A 21,459-nucleotide genomic window follows, 5' to 3' on the forward strand; every position below is an offset into this window, starting at 1 on the left:
TCTTCGGATGTTTTGGATGCATGTCATGCTGCATGACCTAAACTATACTTCTGAGGTTTGTTGTCAGACAGATGCATTATACATCACAGACCGATTCACTTCTGCTGTAGAATCTCCTAATATGACTTTGATATTGTTGGGACCTCAATAACTTTTCATGCCCTGAGCGTTGTGGAGGTCTTGGCTTAAATAAAGTGAGACTGCTGTGTTGTTTGAAGGGAATGATATTCCCTTAGATGCTGTGCTTGTAGACTTGGAAGACAGACAATATTAAATCTTAAGAAATATCTGCAGATCCATTGTTATGGAAAGATTTGATGATGCAGTGGATAAAATTCGACTGTTTAATAAGTTTCTCTTGCAAAGGCTGGATTTGAACTCTTAGGCCTGGTTTCATAGACAGGGCTTAGATTAATCCAGGATTAGGCCATAGTTCAATTAGGACATTTAAGTAGCTTTTATAAACGTGCCTTAAAAAAAAAAAAAAAAAACATTACTGGTGTGCATCTTGAGACAAAACAATGGCAATGACATAATTTAAGAAATGTCGGTGCAAGTTGCTTTGTTAAAATGGCTCAAATATGCATTTTTTTTTTTTTCTAAATTGGAAAATACTTGCAGAATTTCCAGTTGAAGTTGAAATTCAATCATTTTGAATGCCTGCCAAAGGACAAACAGGTTTTTCTTTTGTTTTATTGCTGTAGCATGTGATGTCTATGTGGACTTCAGCCGTATCATCACAACGGCTGATTGAATGACTCAACAATTCCTGACTGCTTCAGCCTCTAGACCTGTCAGAGGAGAAGGCATTTCATCTTCTGTTTCAGTACAGCATGACTCTTTTTCAGAAACAGCCGTTATGTGAATGACTTGATTTTCACCCTGACACCCGTATTCTGCAATGTTAGCATAATTGCACTCTCACGTGTTTGCTGTTGGAGTGACATTACTGTTTTCAGTACCATTTCTGGTGCCGTAAGGGGTAGTGAAATTACAGGCATGACAGAATTGAAACACTTTTAGCTAATTATAGCATTGATCCTGCTTATGGATGTTAATTTTCTGAAATTTCCTTGAATGGAAAATATTTATTTTGATTAATCATTTATATTGCATTGTGACAATCCGGTGTGTTTTGGAGCCACAGGTCGTAACAAATGGGGGCTCGTCCGGGACAAATTAATTTTTATTAAGTTTTTTTTTTATAAAACTGAACCGTTAGTCAACATTTACTTGGTTTCCTTTTTATCCTTCCACCCAACATAAGCTTGTACTGGTACCTCTGATCAACGGCTGCATTAAAACACTCCCATGTTTGTCTGTGAAGAGCGTCAAAGGTTTCTATTTACAACATTGAGCGTGTGAACATGATGGCCAATCAGATGTATTTATTTTGGAAGAGTGTTTTGTTCAGTGCATGTTCTACATGCACAAACTACAGTGTATACTTTCACTTTGGTTGACTGATTAACTGATTACTGAATGCTTTTCTACTGACGAATCGATAAGCTAAATTAAAGATGATTATGAACATCCTTAAACCATTCAACTTAACCCAGCAGTTTACAAAAAAATCTGACAAGGTGTCAATCACTCCATCAACCTCTTGTTTTGTGACCTATCAAAGTCACTGAGATAATTAGCATTGAGTAGAATCAATGATTAGTCTGTGAGCTCACACTGCTGCCTGAGGTTGTAATTCCTAATGACTTTTCTGTGTTTATATTGAATGTTTGACATGCAATATGAGACTGCTTACGAACGCTGTGTTTCCATCTCTTCCTTTTGGCTGTGTGCAAACAAGCTAACTTGTGGCTTCCTGCTGCAAGCTGTCACGCACATAATGGGTTTTTGTGTGTGCGCGTGCATGAATGCGTTGCTGTGTCATCCCGTTTGTTTGTGTAACTGAACCTTTAGTCAACATTTGCCTAATTTTCATTTGATCCTTTCACACAACATAAGCTGCAGCTGTAAAGGTCATCTGAGTAGGAGATTAAAAAAAGTGATACATCCTTTGCTAATTCAGTAATCATACCTAATGTAGTAGAGGTTGCTTGTGGCTGGATTGGTTTTATTTTACTATTATATATAATGCTATAGTATTTATTTAAATTTTGAAATAGCTTATATATTCCATTTTCATATTTATTTTTAATTTAAGCTGTAAAAAAAAAAGTTTTTGTTTTTAAATTAAGATTTTTTTTATTTCTATTTTTAGTAATTAAACATATTTCAGCTAGCTTTTCATCTAATATTTCAATTTTATTTTATTTAAGCTTTTTTAATTACTGAAAACAGTCTTGGTTTTAAATAGTTTTAGTGAACAATAATACTTTACTGGATCCCGTGTTTGCCGTATCCTTCCTGCATAGTGTGCAAGATTAGGATTAGTGTGTTCCTCCCTAATTATAGTACAGTGGAAATGGTATGCCAAATGTGCCAACATGGTGATGTTTACAGTGGGTTTTTGAAGGTTTTTATTTAGATATTATTGCCCTGTAGCATATAAGAGGGATTCATGATGGTTCTCTTTTGAGTTTCTTTTTGTTAAATAATGAACAATGTGAAGCCAAATCTGCCACAGCAGTTTATAATTATATAAAAGGAAACTTGAATTTAGCTAAATGCTAACATTTACATGTATGGATACTCCGATCAGGATTTTTGCAGCCGATACAACTACCAATTTCTTGTCATCGTGATCGGCCGATACCGAGATTTTATTTATTTTATTATACATGCTTGGCATGAGGACTATCAGAAAGTATATATGACAGGTCATACATTCAAGTTTGGTTTAATTTTGATGACCTGGCAGCACTGTTTCAGCTGTGCGCTCCTATTCTATGGCTCATGGTAAATAAAGACCTTATCAAGACCAATCAATCGGAGCGATCAATCCAATCCAAGTGCGTTCTAGCTTTAAAACAATGTCTGATTGGTCTCTACACCATATATATACCAATCCACCACACCCCTGATCCAGTTTCCATTGGTTGAACTTTCAAATGACGTTGGAAAACACTGCGTCATGATTGCAATGAGATTGGATCCCGGAAGCCGTATAGCTATAGCCTTGCAGCATATCATGTGACTCAGTGAGGATTTTCTTAAGATCTACACATCTCATGTTGTGTGTGGGATCTCGTTTGAATCAAGACAAACTGTTCTAAATAAAGATTTTACTATGGTTTACTAATGTTTCACAAAGTTACAAAGCAGAACGTGGCGCAAAAGCCTCATCTGTATAGTTTACATGTGCTTCGGCTGCAACTTTTTACTTTTTTTTTTTTTTTTTTTTTTTTTAATTAATTACTTTTTACCTTGCATCAAATTTAGTGACTCCTGATCAAATCATCAAAAAAAAAAAAAAAAAAAAAAAAGAATTGTTGATTTAGCTTAAAAAAGCAAGTTACCTGGTTGCCTTGGTTGCCTTAAAATTGAGTTCATTGAAATTAAAAATTTGAGTTAATACAATGAAGGCGATTGGTTTATTCAACAGAAATTCAAAATATTATGCAATCTGAACCACACTTATTATTTGTTTATTTGACAAAAGAAAAAATGTTGTGGTGATAAATCATAAAAATTATATTTTACAGTGTAGAAAGTGTAGAATATAATTATCTGCCGATACCGATCTGCAGCCTGTCACCCTGGAAGCTTATCAAATCTTGTACAAAAATGATGCAAAACAACTGAATATCATTAGATTATCAGTCACTCAAGGGTTTATCAGTCTCCAGGCAGGAGACGGTTTAGTAATGTTTAAATGCAACGCTGAATGTATTGAAAATGCATTTAAGTTCTAAAGACGCTTATCCCGTCCTTCCGGCTGTGTGAACTCTCTGCTGCTGACTAGGTAGTTATAGACAGTCTTATCAAATTTGCCTTGTCATCTACTTATGAGGGCTCCCTACTGAATACTAAATCTCCGCAGCCCTGCACAGTACCTCACCTTGTCTGCATTTATAGGAAAATGGAATCAGTAAAAATGAATGTTTCATTCTGATAATGTCCTTTACTCTGAACATGGCTTGATAACGGCTCTCTTTAAACCCTAGTTTTCTGGCAACGTCTCAATTAAAGATGATTGCGTATTGTGTATGGTTGATGACGAATGGCTGTAAAACAAAAAAAAAATACTTCTGTGACTGCATTTCTTGTCATTTGTTATGGCTAATGATGATAAAATACATGGATAAAACTTTTTTTTTGTTTAATTTCAGGTTTATACTTCTTAAAGAATTCTAATGGAATAAAGCTAGAGGGTAGAAAAAAGATAGTGTCAACAGAATTGAAAGTAAATGTTTCCCAGATATTAATCAACACATTTACAACTGTAACTGTTCAAAAGTTTGGGGCTTTTTTTTTTTTTTTTTAAAAGTTGCTAATGCTCACCAAGGCTGTACATTACAGTAAGAACAGCAATATTGTGAAATATTATTATTACAATTTTAAAACTCTTATTTTATTATATTTAATGTATACTTTATTTTTGTGATGTTAAATTTCAGCATTACTTCAGTCTTCAGTGTCACATGATCCTTCAGAAATCATTCTAATATGCCGATTTGCTGCTCAAGAAACATTTCTTAGTATTATCAATGTTGAAAAACAGTTGGTTAATATTTTTGTGGAAGCCTTAATACATATATATATATATATATTATATATATATATTTTTTTTTTCATTTTAAAAGATAGCATTTATTTGATTTTTTTTTTTTTTTTTTGTAACAATGTAAAAGTCTTTACTGTCACTTGTGGTTCGTTTCATTTCTTTCAGACAGAATTTTACTGACCCCAAACTTTTGAACAGTACTGTATAATTTTTTTATTTTTTCAGAAAAAATGGGCCTTTGTGCATGACGATATATAGCTGCTTTTGTGTTTTATGAAGGGAGTCCCTCACAGCGGGATCATCATATTTTGGAGTCCATGGCATCAATAAGTTTGCAAACCCCTGCCTGCGTTCACTCCATTTATCTAATATCCAATAAGGAGAAAAAAATGAAATGCTATGTGAAAATAAATGTTCCTGTTTCCAGTACACTGCAGGCATGGCTTTCTGTTGGTCAGTCTCACAGCAGTACGCCTGGACCTCTCAGGCCCTTAGGTCGAGGACACATTTTGAAAGGAAGTACTTTCTCACTTTGTGTTCCCTAAACAACAAGCAGGCGCACACTTTTGCGTTTCAGATCTGGGTTAGTTTTAGCCTGCTTACCTCACTCACACTATCATATTTTATATTCTTTTCTCCTTTTCTCATTTACCAAGGTCCTGTTTTGTTTTTTTGGGAAAACACCATTGTTCTTCCATTCTCTGTGACAGCTGCCAAGGCCACGCGTGGTGCCGTCTGGGGAATGAGTAATATGCTTTCGTTTGAAGGATAGAGGTACTATTGCAGGTGGCCCGGTGCTCTTATCGGTTACATTATCTCTCAATATCTCTTCCATAAACGGTGCATACGTATTTCTGGCCTATTCACAGCCCATTTTGGTAAGTTCCACCAGACGATGAATGGAGTTGCATCACGTTGTACATTGATTCTTGTCGTCAAGCTGCTGCAACCATGCGTGGATTTCAAACACGGCACCACTAAGGCAGTAAACAATGAGTTGTAAATGAGAGTAAAGCCGCGTGCCTGCTGGGAACAGATTGCGTGTGTTGAAAGAAGGGATGAAGATCTTACCGCACGATAAGCTGCTGAAAAATCTGCGACTGTGAGAATGTACGACCGGGCAGAGGAGGAGACAGACTCCAGTTCGTAATCCTAATTCTCTCAGTAGCAGACATGCAATCCCTCTGATACTCTCTCTTGTGACTGTGTTTGTTGTAATTAAGTTACCAAAACCTTTTCTGGAGTTTGAAAGCAGAGGATAACGCCGTAGCTTGAATCATTGACTTGGATTTGCCTAGATTCAGCTTGCAAACTCTTTGAATGAATCAATTATGTGCTCAGACGTTTGATATGGCTGGTTATTTCACTTGCAAGTCACATGTGTCTAAAGCAGTGATAGTGAAAGCAGTGGATCCTTTTGTTAAGATGAAAGCGAGCTGATGATTTTGTGTTCAGCTTAGCTTGAACTGATTTCTCAAGGCCAGGCTTGATGCCCAGGTGGGTCTGATTAGATTTTTATGCTAAACAGGTTTACCTAATATGCTCTGCAGTTTTGATTGTACAGATGTTTGAGGAAGACAGATGCCTTGTTGTCAGATTCTGTAATGAGAGGACATCCATCTTGATGACATCCACATGGCACTTTCACAAACTCTGAGAAGAGTTTGGTTTTTTAGTATTGCTGTCAAAAATTAAAATGAAATAATTACATTCTATTCATTTCATTAATTGAATTAATTAAAATTAATGGCATTTATCTTTATTTCATCCATGATGGAGATATTATAGGAATATTAAAATTTAGTTCACTAATTTACTCAACCCTAAGTCATCCAAGATTTTCATGTCTTTCTTTCTTCAGTCAAACGCCCTTTACAAAAAAAGGGAAAACAACTATGTCTGACGATTTTAAAGTTTGAGGAGAAAATGAGATGTAGTTTTTCACCCAACCTTACCCTGCTGCTGGGTCTGTATTTCTGCTTGCGTCACATGTGACCTTTTCAACGTGATTACGTAATTTGCATCGCAGAGTTAGTGCAAGATGAGCATTTTTGGTTAAAAAGTATATACATTTTTATTTTTATTTTTTTTTTTGGGGAAAATGACTGATTGTTTTGCTAGATAATACCCTTATTTCTCAGCTGGGATCGTGTAGAGCCCTTTGAAGCTGCATTTTGGACCTTCAAACCGTTGGTAACCATTAAAGTTCACTATATGGAGAATGTTTTCCTCAAAAATCTTAATTTCTTTTCAACTGAAGAAAGAGACGTGAACATCTTGGATGACATGGGTAAATTATCAGGACAGTTTTATTCTGAAGTGAACTAATCCTTTAAGCATTCAGTTGGATTTAATTTATTCCAAACTACTATGAGCTTGAGGAGTTCAATTATATTGTGTTAAATTGAAGAAGAAAAAAAATCTGCAGAATTTCGTATTACACACTTTAAATTTTTTACAATAATATTAATAAAATATTTAGTATTTAAATATACTGTGTATGTGTGTACATTTACATATTTAAATATTTTAAATTATTATTATTTTATTATTATTATTATTATTATTTTACATATTAAATTGGCAGCCCTAGTTTTTGATGCATCTTATTGTCTTAGTTTCAGTGGGCTTCTCTCTCTCTCTCTCTCTCTCTCTCTGCCTTGAGTCTTATGTCAATGAACATTAACCAGACTCAATAACTGGCATTGATCTCACTGGATGCTTTTAAACAAACATCCATGCATAGTCCTGCACAGTTCCAGAGAAACGGTGAAACTGTCAATGCTAGTTCTGGGAACCTACACCAATCCATGAATGTGAACTTGTTGTTTTGAAGTCTTAAATGACTTCCACTACGGTTCTGTAGGTGGGGGAAAAAAGCACAGTCAGCACTGGTCCCTCATGGTGTGAAAAAAAAGGGGTATTAAGGGGTGTTACTAGGCATGTGACGGTATCAAATTTTCCTGTTGGGATTAACTGATGAAGGTTTTATCAGGGTATACGGTATTATCACGATATTAAAATAAGTTGCAAAACCATTTTTGTCATAGTTTAACAGGTTTAAGAACTCTTTTTGTAATAAAACAAAAACAACGCTGACTAAAATTTTCAAACTGATTAAAATGCAAAAGAATTAGGCTATAAAGAACAACAGATAACACTTTACTCTATTTAATGCATTAACTAAGATTGAGCAATAGCTACATTTGTTACAGAAAGTATTATTTTTTGTTAATGTTAGTTTAGAAACACAACTGATCATTGTTAGTTTTATCTCAGGTCCATTAAATAAGTTATTTTGATTTTAGTAATGTTATTAAATAGTAACTAAGAAATTAACATTAATTAATAATAATTAATACTTTATAAGTCTTTTTATTGTCAGTTTAGTGATAATGAATTAACATGTTAACTAATGAAGCTGTATGTTTTCAAAGTTTTACTGAACAATAACAAATAATCAGAACATTTCTAATTATTAGGGCATGTTGTAGTCCAGATTAAAATATAAAAATGTTTAGGTTTGAAAATAAATATCCTTTTTAAGTCTTTTTTTAAGTATTCAGTATTTGGTGCTGTGATGAACAAAAAAATGAATGGCTGTTTGAAGCATTTAAAAAAAACTTCACTAGCGCAGTTACTTTGTTTGCACAGTTTCCGTGGTATCCGCTGCAGGCTGCTGTTCCATCAGCGCCCTCTGCTGTCAGAGAGTGAACGCGCACTTTCATTCAGGTCGTCTCCTTCACTGGTTCCGCCATGTGCTTCTCGTGCACGTTGGGATTGTTTACATCTGAGCGCGTGTCCTTTTGACGCAGAATACAGCGGTGTTGTGCATTTTATACGATTGATGGGTAAAGTATTCTTAATTGCCTTATAAAATATTAATAATTGATAATAAATGATTATTTATTATTATATATTATTATTATATATTATTATTACGATTTATCGCATTACCGAATATCGGCACAAGCCTAGGTGTTACAATGAGAGATGAAGGGTTTGGGAACGGGCAGGAGGGGCTGAATATGCAGTGTTTGCGGGCAGCTGTTGCATTAGAAATAGAAAGTAACTGAGTGGGAGAGCTTAAAATTTACATGCACAAGATAAATGGCAGAATGAAGCAGCGACTGTATATGGAGGGTGGAAGATGTGTGAATTTTACCAAGCGCCGAGATTGTAACGGTTTCTGATTTAGCGTTCATGCATCTGCTATCTTGCAGATTGCAGGGTTCTGTCTTTTTTCTTCTTTCTTCTTTATAGGGTCCAGAATACAAAAGCACATTTTGCTGCCATTTCATTCTGCCAAGATCACACTGTTCATTTTCCTTTTTTTTTCTCTCTCTCTCTCTCTCTCTCTCTCTCTCTCTCTCTCTCTCTCTCTCTCTCTCTCTCTCTCTCTCTCTCTCTCTCTTTTTTTGTTTGACCTTCTTTCTTTTTTTTAGATCCTATTTAACCCTCTTTAGCCTCCTATGCCAACCCCACTTCCTCTCCATTTCCCTTAAGACAGGAAGCCTGAGTCATTTCCGCACTGCAAATGGAACACAATACCCAGTCCACAAGATTGGGTGTAAAACATTATAACAGTTGTTCAACAACCATCTGTTTGATTAGCAAGGTTAATCAATAACAAGTTTTTCCTTTTATTTAAAAAATTGTCTGTGTATAAATGTGTATGTATGTATGCACGCACACACACACACTTATTCTTTACATGCATACTTGTCTGTATAATTTTTTTTTTTTTGTAATTATTGGCTTTATTGACAATATTTGCAGACACCATATCTTTGCATAATCACACTTGATGGCGTTGGTTATTTCTTTATGCCTTTTTAAACTCTTTACATATGTTGTGCAGTATGCAAATAAAGGTGTGAATCGTGACCAGTCTCAATTTGATTACGATTATCAAGATGCATTGCAATATTAATGCACGTAGCTACGTTTTCGTCAATTAATACAAGCAGTCAGATATATGAACTTCTTTTTATTTTTTTCGCCCATCACTGGATATTGTTGAATAAAGTCGTTATTTTGTTTATGGCGCACAAAAAGTATTCTTAATGTTGAACCACTGTAGTCACATAAAATGTTTTAAATATGTCTTTAGTAGCTTTCTGGGTATCTGAAAGTGTTAGGGGCCGTTCACACAGAACGCGTCTTTGCGTCTAAAAACGTGCGAAGCAGCGCTCAGGAGTGGTTTTAAAAAAAGCGCAGCATAGAACGCGAGAGTCTCGAGATGCGCTTTTGAGACGCAATGCAATAACGACAATAACGGAAATAATAGAAATGGGCAAACTGTAGAATTTACAGATACAAGTTTTGACATGGAAAAAAAGAAAATAAGATAATAATGAGCGCCTCCTCCGCCATGTTGCCATTATATAAAACAGTTGTCATGCCAACTCTCAACGCTTGCCCCGCCTCCAAGTTCTTTTGATTGGTCCACTGTTTTGGAACTGACATTGATGAGCGGCGCTGCGTGTAAAAGTTGAAATACTTTTAACTTGACACGGCGTCTTAAAAACGCGGCACTCATGTGCGAGTCGCTGCAAAAGACGCGAGACGCGAGCGTAACGGTCAATCACGTCCGTCAAGCGCGTGTTTACATAGAAAAATTACATATGCATTTTTTTTTTTTGTCCAAGTCCTTATCCTTCCCTAAATTCACCTTCCCTGTTTCTGTGCTTTTATTCCATGTCATAACGGTAAACCTGCTCTGTTCTGTTCTCGCACACAGAGAGGGCTGGTGGAAAACTTGTGCTTTCTGTGGTTTGGAAATTGCGCAAGCTCATGATTTTATTATGATTTCGATTAGTCGCACAGCCCTATCTGTCTGTGTGCGTGTCTGTCTGTATGTCTGTCGTTCTTTCGGTCTCGTCACTCTTTTTTTCAGCATATTCTCATAAAGAGATGGTCCTCTAGGAACGAGCACATGCTCCAGAGCACGTCAACCTTATGGCAGCTGTTTGATCTGTTTGACAGTCCGTGGGGTGTATTGTCATCCAGAACTGTGTGAGAGGAAGAGCAAGGTAAAAGCTAGCTGAACTCATTTCCAGCATCCTCACCAGGTTCATATGTGGCACCTGTCCTCTCCACTCATCTGACATAAGCCACTCAGCATCAGTCCCTGGGCAGCCAGACCTCACGCTTCCTCTCTGCTTGTGCTTCATCCACTGAAGGTTGTCTGAGGTTCTGTGTACTGTTTGCACCGTGTTCTGACCTGACCCTTTTGGGTGCCAGCACCGCAGTAATCACATGTGGGCCATAACCTTGTTGTTCGTTGACGTCACTGGTGCCCACTGCCGTCTGAGAGATGGAAACCGCTCAGCCAGAGCGCTGCAGACAGATGGCAGGCAGATCTACACATGATAGGATTACGCTGGACATATTAGAATTTGCAGGTATTAAAATCTTCTCGAAAAAGCAATTTCAATAAAGCATCTGAATCCGTGTTTGGCTTTAAACTGATTTAGGAAGTAGCCATGCTTGAGTCTCTCACAAAATAAACACCATAACAGTTCACAGATTAGTTAATGTAAGATTTGACCAAAAGCAATGACTGAGGGAGTCAGTTTACTTAGTCATTTATTTATTTTAGATATGAGTTTTAACATCCATCACAAATTGTGAATAAAAAAAGGAATGCAATTTACAAATCTCAAACTTAAATTTTATTCACAATAGAATATAGATAACATATCAAATGTTGAAAGTGAGACATTTTGAAATGTCATGCCAAATATTGGCTCATTTTGGATTTCATGAGAGCTACACATTCCAAAAAAGTTGGGACAGGTAGCAATAAGAGGCTGGAAAAGTTAAATGTACATATAAAGAACAGCTGGAGGACCAATTTGCAACTTATTAGGTCAATTGGTAACATGATTGGCTATAAAAAGAGCCTCTCAGAGTGGCAGTGTCTCTCAGAAGTCAAGATGGTCAGAGGATCACCAATTCCCCCAATGCTGTGGCGAAAAATAGTGGAAAAAGGAGTTTCTCAGAGAAAAATTGCAAAGAGTTTGAAGTTATCATAATCTACAGTGCATAATATCATCCAAAGATTCAGAGAATCTGGAACAATCTCTGTGTGTGAGGGTCAAGGACGGAAAACCATACTGGATGCCCGTGATCTTCGGGCCCTTAGACGGCACTGCATCACATACAGGAATGTTACTGTAATGGAAATCACAACATGGGCTCAGGAATACTTCCAGAAAACATTGTCAGTGAACACAATCCACTGTGCCATTCGCCGTTGCCGGCTAAAACTCTATAGGTCAAAAAAGAAGCCATATCTAAACATGATCCAGAAGCGCAGACATTTTCTCTGGGCCAAGGCTCATTTAAAATGGACTGTGGCAAAGTGGGTCAAACCGTGGTCAGAAGAATCAAAATTTGAAGTTCTTTTTGGAAAACTGGGACGCCATGTCATCCGGACTAAAGAGGACAAGGACAACCCAAGTTGTTATCAGCGCTCAGTTCAGAAGCCTGCATCTCTGATGGTATGGAGTTGCATGAGTGCGTGTGGCATGGGCAGCTTACACATCTGGAAAGGCACCATCAATGCTGAAAGGTATATCCAAGTTCTAGAACAACATATGCTCCCATCCAGACGTCGTCTCTTTCAGGGAAGACCTTGCATTTTCCAACATGACAATGCCAGACCACATACTGCATCAATTACAACATCATGGCTGCGTAGAAAAAGGGTACTGAAATGGCCAGCCTGCAGTCCAGATCTTTCACCCATGGAAAACATTTGGCGCATCATAAAGAGGAAGATGTGACAAAGAAGTCCTAAGACATTTGAGCAACTAAGAAGCCTGTATTAGACAAGAATGGGACAACATTCCTATTCCTAAACTTGAGCAACTTGTCTCCTCAGTCCCCAGACGTTTGCAGACTGTTATAAAAAGAAGAGGGGATGCCACACAGTGGTAAACATGGCCTTGTCCCAACTTTTTTGAGATGTTGATGCCATGAAATTTAAAATCAACTTATTTTTCCCTTAAAATTTCTCACTTTAAACATTTGATAGGTCATCTATGTTGTATTCTGAATAAAATATTGACATTTGAAACTTCCACATCATTGCATTCTGTTTTTATTCACAATTTGTACAGCGTCCCAACTTTATTTGGAATCGGGTTTGTAGTTTGTCAGCTATTAATATTTATAGTCATCTTGTGGTGTTTGGTGCCCTAATCAATTGAGTACAGGCTCCAATTTAAAATTGTATCGCATTTTATCGCCACACAAATAAATCGACGACAGCGGTCAGGGGAATTGTTCTACCTCTGCCTAAACTCTGCCCACAAAAAAAAGTCACAATGTTCAACTGAAAAAAGGGGTCTTCGCTGATTGCAACCAGAACACGGTGTTATGTTGCACTCAGCTTTAGGGTCACTTAAATTCAAACTCAAAGCTCATAATACAATAAACTAAATGACCTATATTTCTTTTTGCCGTGGGCTGTAGTTTCAGCAGCACAGCGATTCTACTGAATGGTGGTGCAGGAAACACTGGTGAGAATAAATACAGCTTGTGTTCGTCTTCCCAACCAGTTGGGAGGCCAGCTTTGTCTATCTGCTTCTCTCTAGCCTGGAGTCCTCAGCTAAAGACTTTTTACTTCTTTTATCTTTTCTTTTTCAATCAGTGTTTTGGTGTTGAGTGGCTATCTTTGAAAGCAAAGAGTTACATGATTAGGACATGCTTAAAGTTAGGCCAGCAGTCGATAAACTGATCTAATTTCAATGGAGCCAGTTGGCTGGTATTCGGAGACTGTGCCGAGGCTGCAAATGACTTTATCCAGGCAGAGGAGTGTGTGTCAAGAGCTTTTTTTTTCTCTCTTTGGTGCTGTCTGACGCTCTCCGGGGAGAACAGCAGGTCTGTTTCTCTTGACCTGCTAACTGGCACCCCTGGGGAGTGTGAAGACTCTGGTCTAAAAACAGTTTTTCTTGTGAGTTTTAGAATGGATGAGCTGGAAGTGGATTATTTAATGCACAAATTACTGAGAATATTTCGTCCATCTTCAATCATTGTTTCTCTGGGATCATCAGTGACATCCTGTCACAGTGAATAATGAGTTGTGCGTATTTCTGCTTATCTTTGTTTCCTCAACACAGCATACATCATTAGTAAATACTGCTGCTGTTTTTTTTCCACTTCCACCTAAATAATTAATTGTTTGTAGTAAAAAAATAGAATAAATGGTGATTTGGCCAAACTGAGTAAAAAGAAAACTCTGAAATGGTAACTCAAAATGTTTTGCTGCTCTATTTCTTGTATTTTTGAAATATTGAGCTTACAGCGATTTACACAATTTTTGTTCGCTCTTTTCTTTTAAAGTGTCTTTTGCAGTTTTGAGAAATATAGAAAAAGTAAATTGCTTTAATGGAGTTTCAGAGGTTCTTACAAATGTTTTGTAAGCTTAAAATGCATTGCAAAAATACACATTTTATATTACACAATTAAATGTGTGAAACAGTGTTTTTAGTTTGCATTGGCAATATATGTGAATGTGCTTTGCATTTTTAATTACTTTTCTGCAACATTTGGTTACACTTTAGTATAGAAAACACACATTCACTTTTAAAAGAAACTTTCACCTCAAACTCCTAATTTAATACTAATAATAATTAGTAAGTTTAAGTTCAGGTATTGGGTAGGATTAAGAATGTAGAAAAAGGTCATGCAGAATAAGGCATTAATATGTGCATAATGAGTACTAATAATCAGCCAATATTCTAGGAAAATGCATGCTAATAAGAAACTAGTTAAAAGACCCTTAAATAAAGTGTTACCCAACATTTATAGTGGTTCGATCAGTTAAAACACTCACAGGTTGGACTGCTTCTCAAACAAATCTCAGTCCTTATCTTCATAAATATAAAAACTCTCCCATATTAAATGGCAAAGTAGTCAATGATTGATTGATTGAAAACCTGTTGCTTTGTCAGCATTTAAGGGGAAAGCATGTAAACAAACTCTTGTGATCCACGCTTCAACATAGTAGTCTCATGAATAATCATGAGACACTGCTGTAGTGTATGGAAAAATCCTGTCACGTTCATTTGAGGTTGATTTCAAACCCAAAAGATGAACATAATCACTCAAATAACCATTTTATACTAATAATATGTTTCATGAATCACTTGTTTTTGTTTTCTTGGCTCTGATGTCTCCATACAGAAGGTTTATAAGGAAAATGGCCACACTTCACATCATTGCTTCTCATCGGTTATTTTACAGCTAGACTTAACATATGGTGTGTTAATTGACACCAAAGTGAAGCAAATGGGAAATGCCACTTTTACTTGTGTTGTGTCTCGTAGGGTGACTTTGTGTTGTACTGAGCATGTGCAGATATATTCTGAATTATTTGTTTATGTGGTATAAGATTTTAGTGAATTTCTGTAAAACTGGCTCGTGTTTTCATGCGTGTTTGAATGAGCAGATTCAACTACTACTACTTGATATATTATTTTATAATAACAGCCATTTCACTTTAGAATGTTGTGAGAATGTGCATTTTTGGAAATTTCTATAATCGATTTGTCATTTTATTTGATATTAATGATTAAATGGCTGTTAATTCTTCAAACTGTGTATGACACAAAATACCATGTGTACTGTACGCAACCATTTTTTAATCCACAATTAATCATGTCCAAGACATGCAAGCATGCAAGCAAGTGTTTCCTTACTGTTCATTTGTGCCGAAGTGGATCCGTTTAGCATTTCAAATGTTGACTTAATCAAATTAATATTGATCCTTGATTAGCCCGATGCCTTGTATGTTAGTTGACACATTAATTTTACTTTCTTGAACAGAGTAATTCAGTTGTGCTTGTAACAATTTTCTCTGTGATTTTTCTGATGTTTTGCCTTTGCAATAAGGACATTAACCAAAAGTTAACCATCTGTCACTCTCTCCTCAGATGATGCAGTTTTCTTGGGACAATTACAAGCGCTACGCCTGGGGCTCCAACGAGCTGCGTCCTGTCTCCAAGCAAGGCCACTCCAGCAATTTGTTTGGTGAGTATCTTTCTGGAGTGTCTCTCTGACTCTGACCATGAAACTTTGATTTGTGCACATACAGCTTCACATCTCAACAGTAAATTGGTAAGTAGTCCGAACTGTCAATCAAAGCTGCACAGGTGGTTAGGTGACCTCTATCAAAAAGGCTTTTGATTTCTCTTTGGTCTGTCTCACTTCACAAGCTCCGTCTAGGTCTATTTCTGCTTTCAAGAAGACAAACAAAACCATTTCTGACCGCATCGGGCGGGAATAGCATGGTCACACTACACAAATATAGTTTCATGAAACCTTGATCCTCTTTGGTACCGTTTACGCATTAATGCGTTTTCCTTCCCTCCTAAAGAAATGTTGTTGTGCTGCTTTTGCCCGTCACCCTCTCGACCCATTTCTATTTTGAAGCTGAAAAGCGCAGGTTGTGAGTGGGCATACTAATCCGTGAATAATTCATGAAGGACTGTCCATATTCCTGTGAGGTTTGTAATGTACATCAGTAACTCGGAGGATGCAGCAACAAACACATTATTTCACACTGTTATGCTACCTGAATATTGTAATATGCATTGTTTAGCTCCTCTCAAAAAAGTGCCTTCCGAAAGTTTGGAATTTGGAAACACTCTGAAAGTTTGTAAAATATCAGAATTAATTCATTTAGAAATAATTATTTATGTAACATGCAATTATCATTCAAGACCAAAGATTTTCACAAATGATAAAGGCAATATACATGTCACAGTGAGACTTGCAACTTGACTTATGCAAAATTTGTCTAAAACCTCCCCTTGAAACTTTTGCAGGCCGCTGCACAATGATGCAGGAGGTCATGCAAGGTGAATCTTATTTTCTCCAATTTTTCAGGTGGAAAGCTTATTGTATTCTGCTTAACGGCTGAAAATTAATGATGCACTAAAATTTCATCCCCTGAAAAATTATTACCCAAAAATGCCATTGTTTTTGAATGAATCGCATTGCAGTCAAAATAATAACACAACTGCACATTGAGTTTGTATTTGGTTGGATCCCAGTGCATAAATTGTATTCACTGTAAAAAAAAAAAAATCTCCATACATTTTATGGTAAAAGAAAAACGGCAGCTGTGTTTGCCAGAACTTCACCGTAAAAGATACAGTAGCAATGTTTTAGGTTTTATGGGACAACACTTAGCTTACTGTCTATTCTACAGTTCAAAACCATATAATTTAAAGGTTTATATTGTAATAATTACAGTTCATAACTCTTTATTTTACACACTGTAAAATAAAAATCTGTTAAATTGACAGTAAAAAAACAAAACAAAACATATTTCATTAACTGATATGAAGTGATTAATATCTGTTTTGTACCTTTGTGATACATTAGCTGTGTCTTATTTTATTTAATTTCGAAGGCTGCATCCTCCAGAGGACGCATCCTGTGAAGGATGCAGTATACGGAGTGTCCTTAACCAGAATTAAACGACACACCCTTCGTAGGACACACAGGCAGGAAAGGAAACAGGAAGTATCACGTTGCTATGCCAACATGTTCACGGCAGCGTCGTGGCGCTCTCACAACAGTTGAATGAAAATGATTTATTTATACATTTGGAAAGTAATTTGAAAAGAAAATGTATTTACTTGTTTTATGTTGGTTAATGCTTGATGAGCTGCGGTGTATGTACAACAGATATCTGTTACAGAAACAGGAGGATATTAAGAAGAACAAAGTTTAAAACAAAAACAAGCATGAAACTACTTACATTTAAGTAGACTTACATTTTTGTTAACAGCGATGCAAAGAATTGTGGGCTATCTGCAGCACTGAAGGATACACCTCATGCATCCTCCAAATTCCTGTGAAAGAAGGGCGCATTCGAAGGTTGCATTCGGAGTGTCCTTCCTACTTTTCTGAAATGATACAGCCCCAATGACGTATGCAACCTTCGAATGTGACCTCTGGAGAACGCAGCCTTCGAAATGAGACACAGCTACTGACAACCACCAAACACAGTGGTGAGAGTCACATGATGAATCAAAGCTCATCACAAGTTGCTTTTCCTCAAGCTAAAATATAGAAGGTGCACACAGTGTCATTCACACGAACACTAAACACCATCATGGTAACACACATTAAATTTTTAAAATGCAATAAACATTAATTTAACAAATTTATATGTAATATAAAACCCTAATGTACATGACTGATTAGAAAAAAACAGAATAACCTAAGAAGAAAGTTATTTCAACGAAAATACATCAAATGTGAAGTGTCACTCAGGGAACTGTGGGAATGTCAACTTACGGGTTTTCACTGTAAATTGACCCTTCGCTGGGACTTTGATTGACAAGCGATCTAACCAATCAGAACGGCGAATCCGCCATTTTGTCCAACAAAGCAGTCAGGAGTTAGAAGATTAATCTCGGTGGACTTAAACTTGCAAAATGGTGTGTATTTACGTTTTTCCGTGTTTGTAACAACATTCCTTCTCATGTTCATTCATGTTTATTTGATGCTATAAATGAACTAGAAGGAAGAGATGATCAGTTTATGAGCCTCTTGAGCTGTGGCACTACAGCAATCTGTCACGACACCTTAAAGAGCCACAAAACGGTATTTATTGTTCGTATTTCTTAGCAAATTACACAATTTGAAAGCCGGGACTTTGTTTAGTATCATAAGTAACCTGCTTTGTCTTGTTTGTCGACGTGTTGTCAGTGTCCTCTTCACTCCGCGATGTATTTTTCACTGCGTGTGGCGTGATAGCGCCACGGCTTGTCGTACAAAGCAACAGTAACTATGGGGGGCAGGTCTTTGCGAAGGGTCAATTATACAACGACTTGTTATTTTTCACTTCCAAAAACTGTAACTGTATTTTACCGTAAAATTACATTAAATGTACCGTTAGATCTATTACAGTTATTCACTGTATATAGTACGTAAACTTTCTGTAAACCAATTAACTGTTTTTCACCATAGCATTTTTACAGTTTTTTACTGTTAAAATCATGGTTATTTTTTTGTTTATTTTTTTTCCATAATATTCTTTTTTTTCATTATACTGTATTATATGTTAATGTAGTGATCACAAAAATATATAATTTATTTTATTCCAAACAGAGTCTAATTTAAAATACTATGTTTGAGATGCAGACAAAATTTTGGTGCATCAATATTAAATAAAAATGTGGGGTTTGACTGCAAACAACAATTTTCAGCCGCATATCTTCTCAATTAATTGAGTTCTCTGAATCTTGTAAGTCATGCACATCACTGTTTTTCAGGATCGAGACTGAGTGTTATGAAAGATTCATCAGACATGCTTCTGTTGTGTTGTAAACTCCACACAGTCAATTGGTACTCCGCTGGAGGGCAGGCCGGGGATTTTCAATGCACATTTGATTAACCTCCATAATTTTGCTTTGGACGTGCCAGTAGAATATACAGTCTTAATTTATTTGGCGCTCACACTATCAGAATAACAATCTGGCAAGAAGTACATCTTCACGTCCCCCTGTGCACTACAGCCTCAGACGCGCGTGTGTGCGTTTTAAAAAAGACTCCCATGTCAGTCAAAGCCAGACAGCTCTCACACATGCTATTACCTTCCAACCTTTTTTTGTTGTGCCGTGTGTTTCCAGGCAGTTTTGAGTGCTTGTCAATTTCTCAAATAGTAAGGTTGGCCCCATGGGTCATACGGCCCATGAACACAGGAGACCATTGAACACGTGCTCAACCATTGCTGCGTTTTGTCTGGCAGGGTTTTCCATTATAAATTTAGAGGTTGGGTTAATGGTACGTTGGCTCTGAATAAAAGATGATCTGGAATATGCCGGTCAGGGTTTTTGTACCTGCCCAGGCAGCTGGAATGACTGTTTTGTGCTTTTCTAGATCCCGTTTCTCAGTGAGATGTGAGCTGCTGATACCGGCCGGTCGGATCACACACACCGACACAGAGTAAGACCTCACTGGAAATTGTGATCACTGGGGCGGTCACAAGAACAGCCAACTTACAACCCACAGGGCTTTAGCTCGCAGAGAAAAATCAGGCTGCAGTCAAGCCATATGGAAGTGCTTAGTCAAAACATTATGCCTGCTTGTGTGTTCCGGACGTGTGAGATTACTGCCACGTGTTTTTATAAACGTATTCTGTGCCATGCCGTATACACGAGGACGAGGTGTGCAGAGGTCTTTCTCTCATGTATTTGACCTCAGTTGCATTAAAGTTCATTAAATCTTGTGCAGTATACGGCAAATTTCTGATGAATTGCGTTTAACCAAGCATGAAAAAAAATCATTAAGGCCTCAGAATCTGTGGATTAGAGTGAGTTTGAATATTTCACACACTCTGAGCTTGTTTAAGACCATTGAATCCACATTATAGTCTTGCATAGACGCAAGAAGAATGCGGTAAAAGAGAATAGGAGTGTTATTGATGAATTGATGTTCATGAGTTTACATTTTTATGGATTACACTGATCAAGTGTTGATTCGCAGTTAATCAAAGTACTGGTGCTTTTGACATCCCAGGTATAAAATACATATTTTGAGCAATATATGTGGGATTGAGGAAAGTTTTTTGTGAAGAATGGAAAGGTCACTAAAAGCTCCATTATTTCCATTTAACTAAGATGTCATTTATGTAAACTAAGCAGTAATTGAAATTGATGATTTATTGCATGTTTTGTCCAAAAAGTTGGAAAATAATGATGAATTGAAGTTTATTTCATTGTTTATCGCCATCGCATTGTCCAAAAAGTTATTGCATATCTAATTTTTCTTCCAAATAGTGCAGCACTTATTATTCCTAGTTATTTTAATGGCATGATAAAAGTGTCTGCCAAAAGCATAAATATAAACGTAGGAAAGAAAGTAATAATTTTGTTAAAAAATATTTCACTGCATGAAAAAAGCAAAACCAAAACAGTGTGTAAAATGTACAACGGTTGTTCTCTGATTTTATTAGCTGAACTACATTTGATATTTAATAGAATCTACTGCTTGTTTGCTGAGTGAAGCGTAATCTTAACTCCACTTCCTGAACTTCGTACAACAGCACTCATTTTGCTCATGCAATACTGCTTATCTGATCCAAGAGAATGTTAACCTGTAGGGGTGTGATGAGACGGGTAGCTCACGAGACGAGACACGAGATTGAGTTCATGAGAATTTTTACACAACATTTTCAAGAAATCCTCAAAGATGATTAGAAAAATAATTTGCAGGTGCATTTGAAATGTTAAAAACGAATCATCTTGTAATGAATGTAATTTCTGTTCTACTTTCGGAGTATGAATTATCATACGCAGTAAAAGACAACAATATTCAAGCACTGTTAAATGTTTTGCTGCAAACTCAACTGACTGGCTTGTCTTGTATGTTTTCATACAAGTCTCTTCAGGCCTTACTGTACATTATTTGTGTGCTTCTACAACTTTTGACCTCCTAACTGAACTCCTTTCCACAAATTGTTTATAGAAATAAAAATGGTAAAACTTTACAATAAGGTCTCATTTATAAGCATTAATGTATTAAACAACATCAACAATGAGCAATATCTTTGCTACAGTATTTATTAATCTTTGTTAATGTTAGTTAAACATAAAAATAGTCATTCATGGTTAGTTCATGATAGTGCATTAAGTAATGTTAACTAATACAACTTTTGATTTTAACAATGTATCAGTAAATGTTGAAATTAACATTAACTAAAATAGTGTAGAAATATTGTTCTTTCTTAGTTCATGTAAAGTTAATAGGGGTGTGATGAGATTTAATTAATGTTAATAAATGAGACATTATTGTAAAGTGTTACC

General features: G+C 36.4%; 1 protein-coding gene across 1 annotated transcript in view; it reads left to right on the top strand.

Moving 5' to 3' along the window:
• man1a1 (mannosidase, alpha, class 1A, member 1) overlaps positions 1 to 21,459 on the top strand; it is a 132,837-nt gene that overhangs the window by 16,047 nt on the left and 95,331 nt on the right. The window contains exon 2 of the mRNA XM_067384301.1: positions 15,571 to 15,667. Within this exon, the coding sequence (XP_067240402.1) occupies positions 15,571 to 15,667 (97 nt within the window). The remainder of the gene's footprint in view (positions 1 to 15,570; positions 15,668 to 21,459) is intronic.

This window comes from Chanodichthys erythropterus, chromosome 4 (genome assembly GCF_024489055.1).
Source record: "Chanodichthys erythropterus isolate Z2021 chromosome 4, ASM2448905v1, whole genome shotgun sequence".
Taxonomy (NCBI): Eukaryota; Metazoa; Chordata; class Actinopteri; order Cypriniformes; family Xenocyprididae; genus Chanodichthys; species Chanodichthys erythropterus.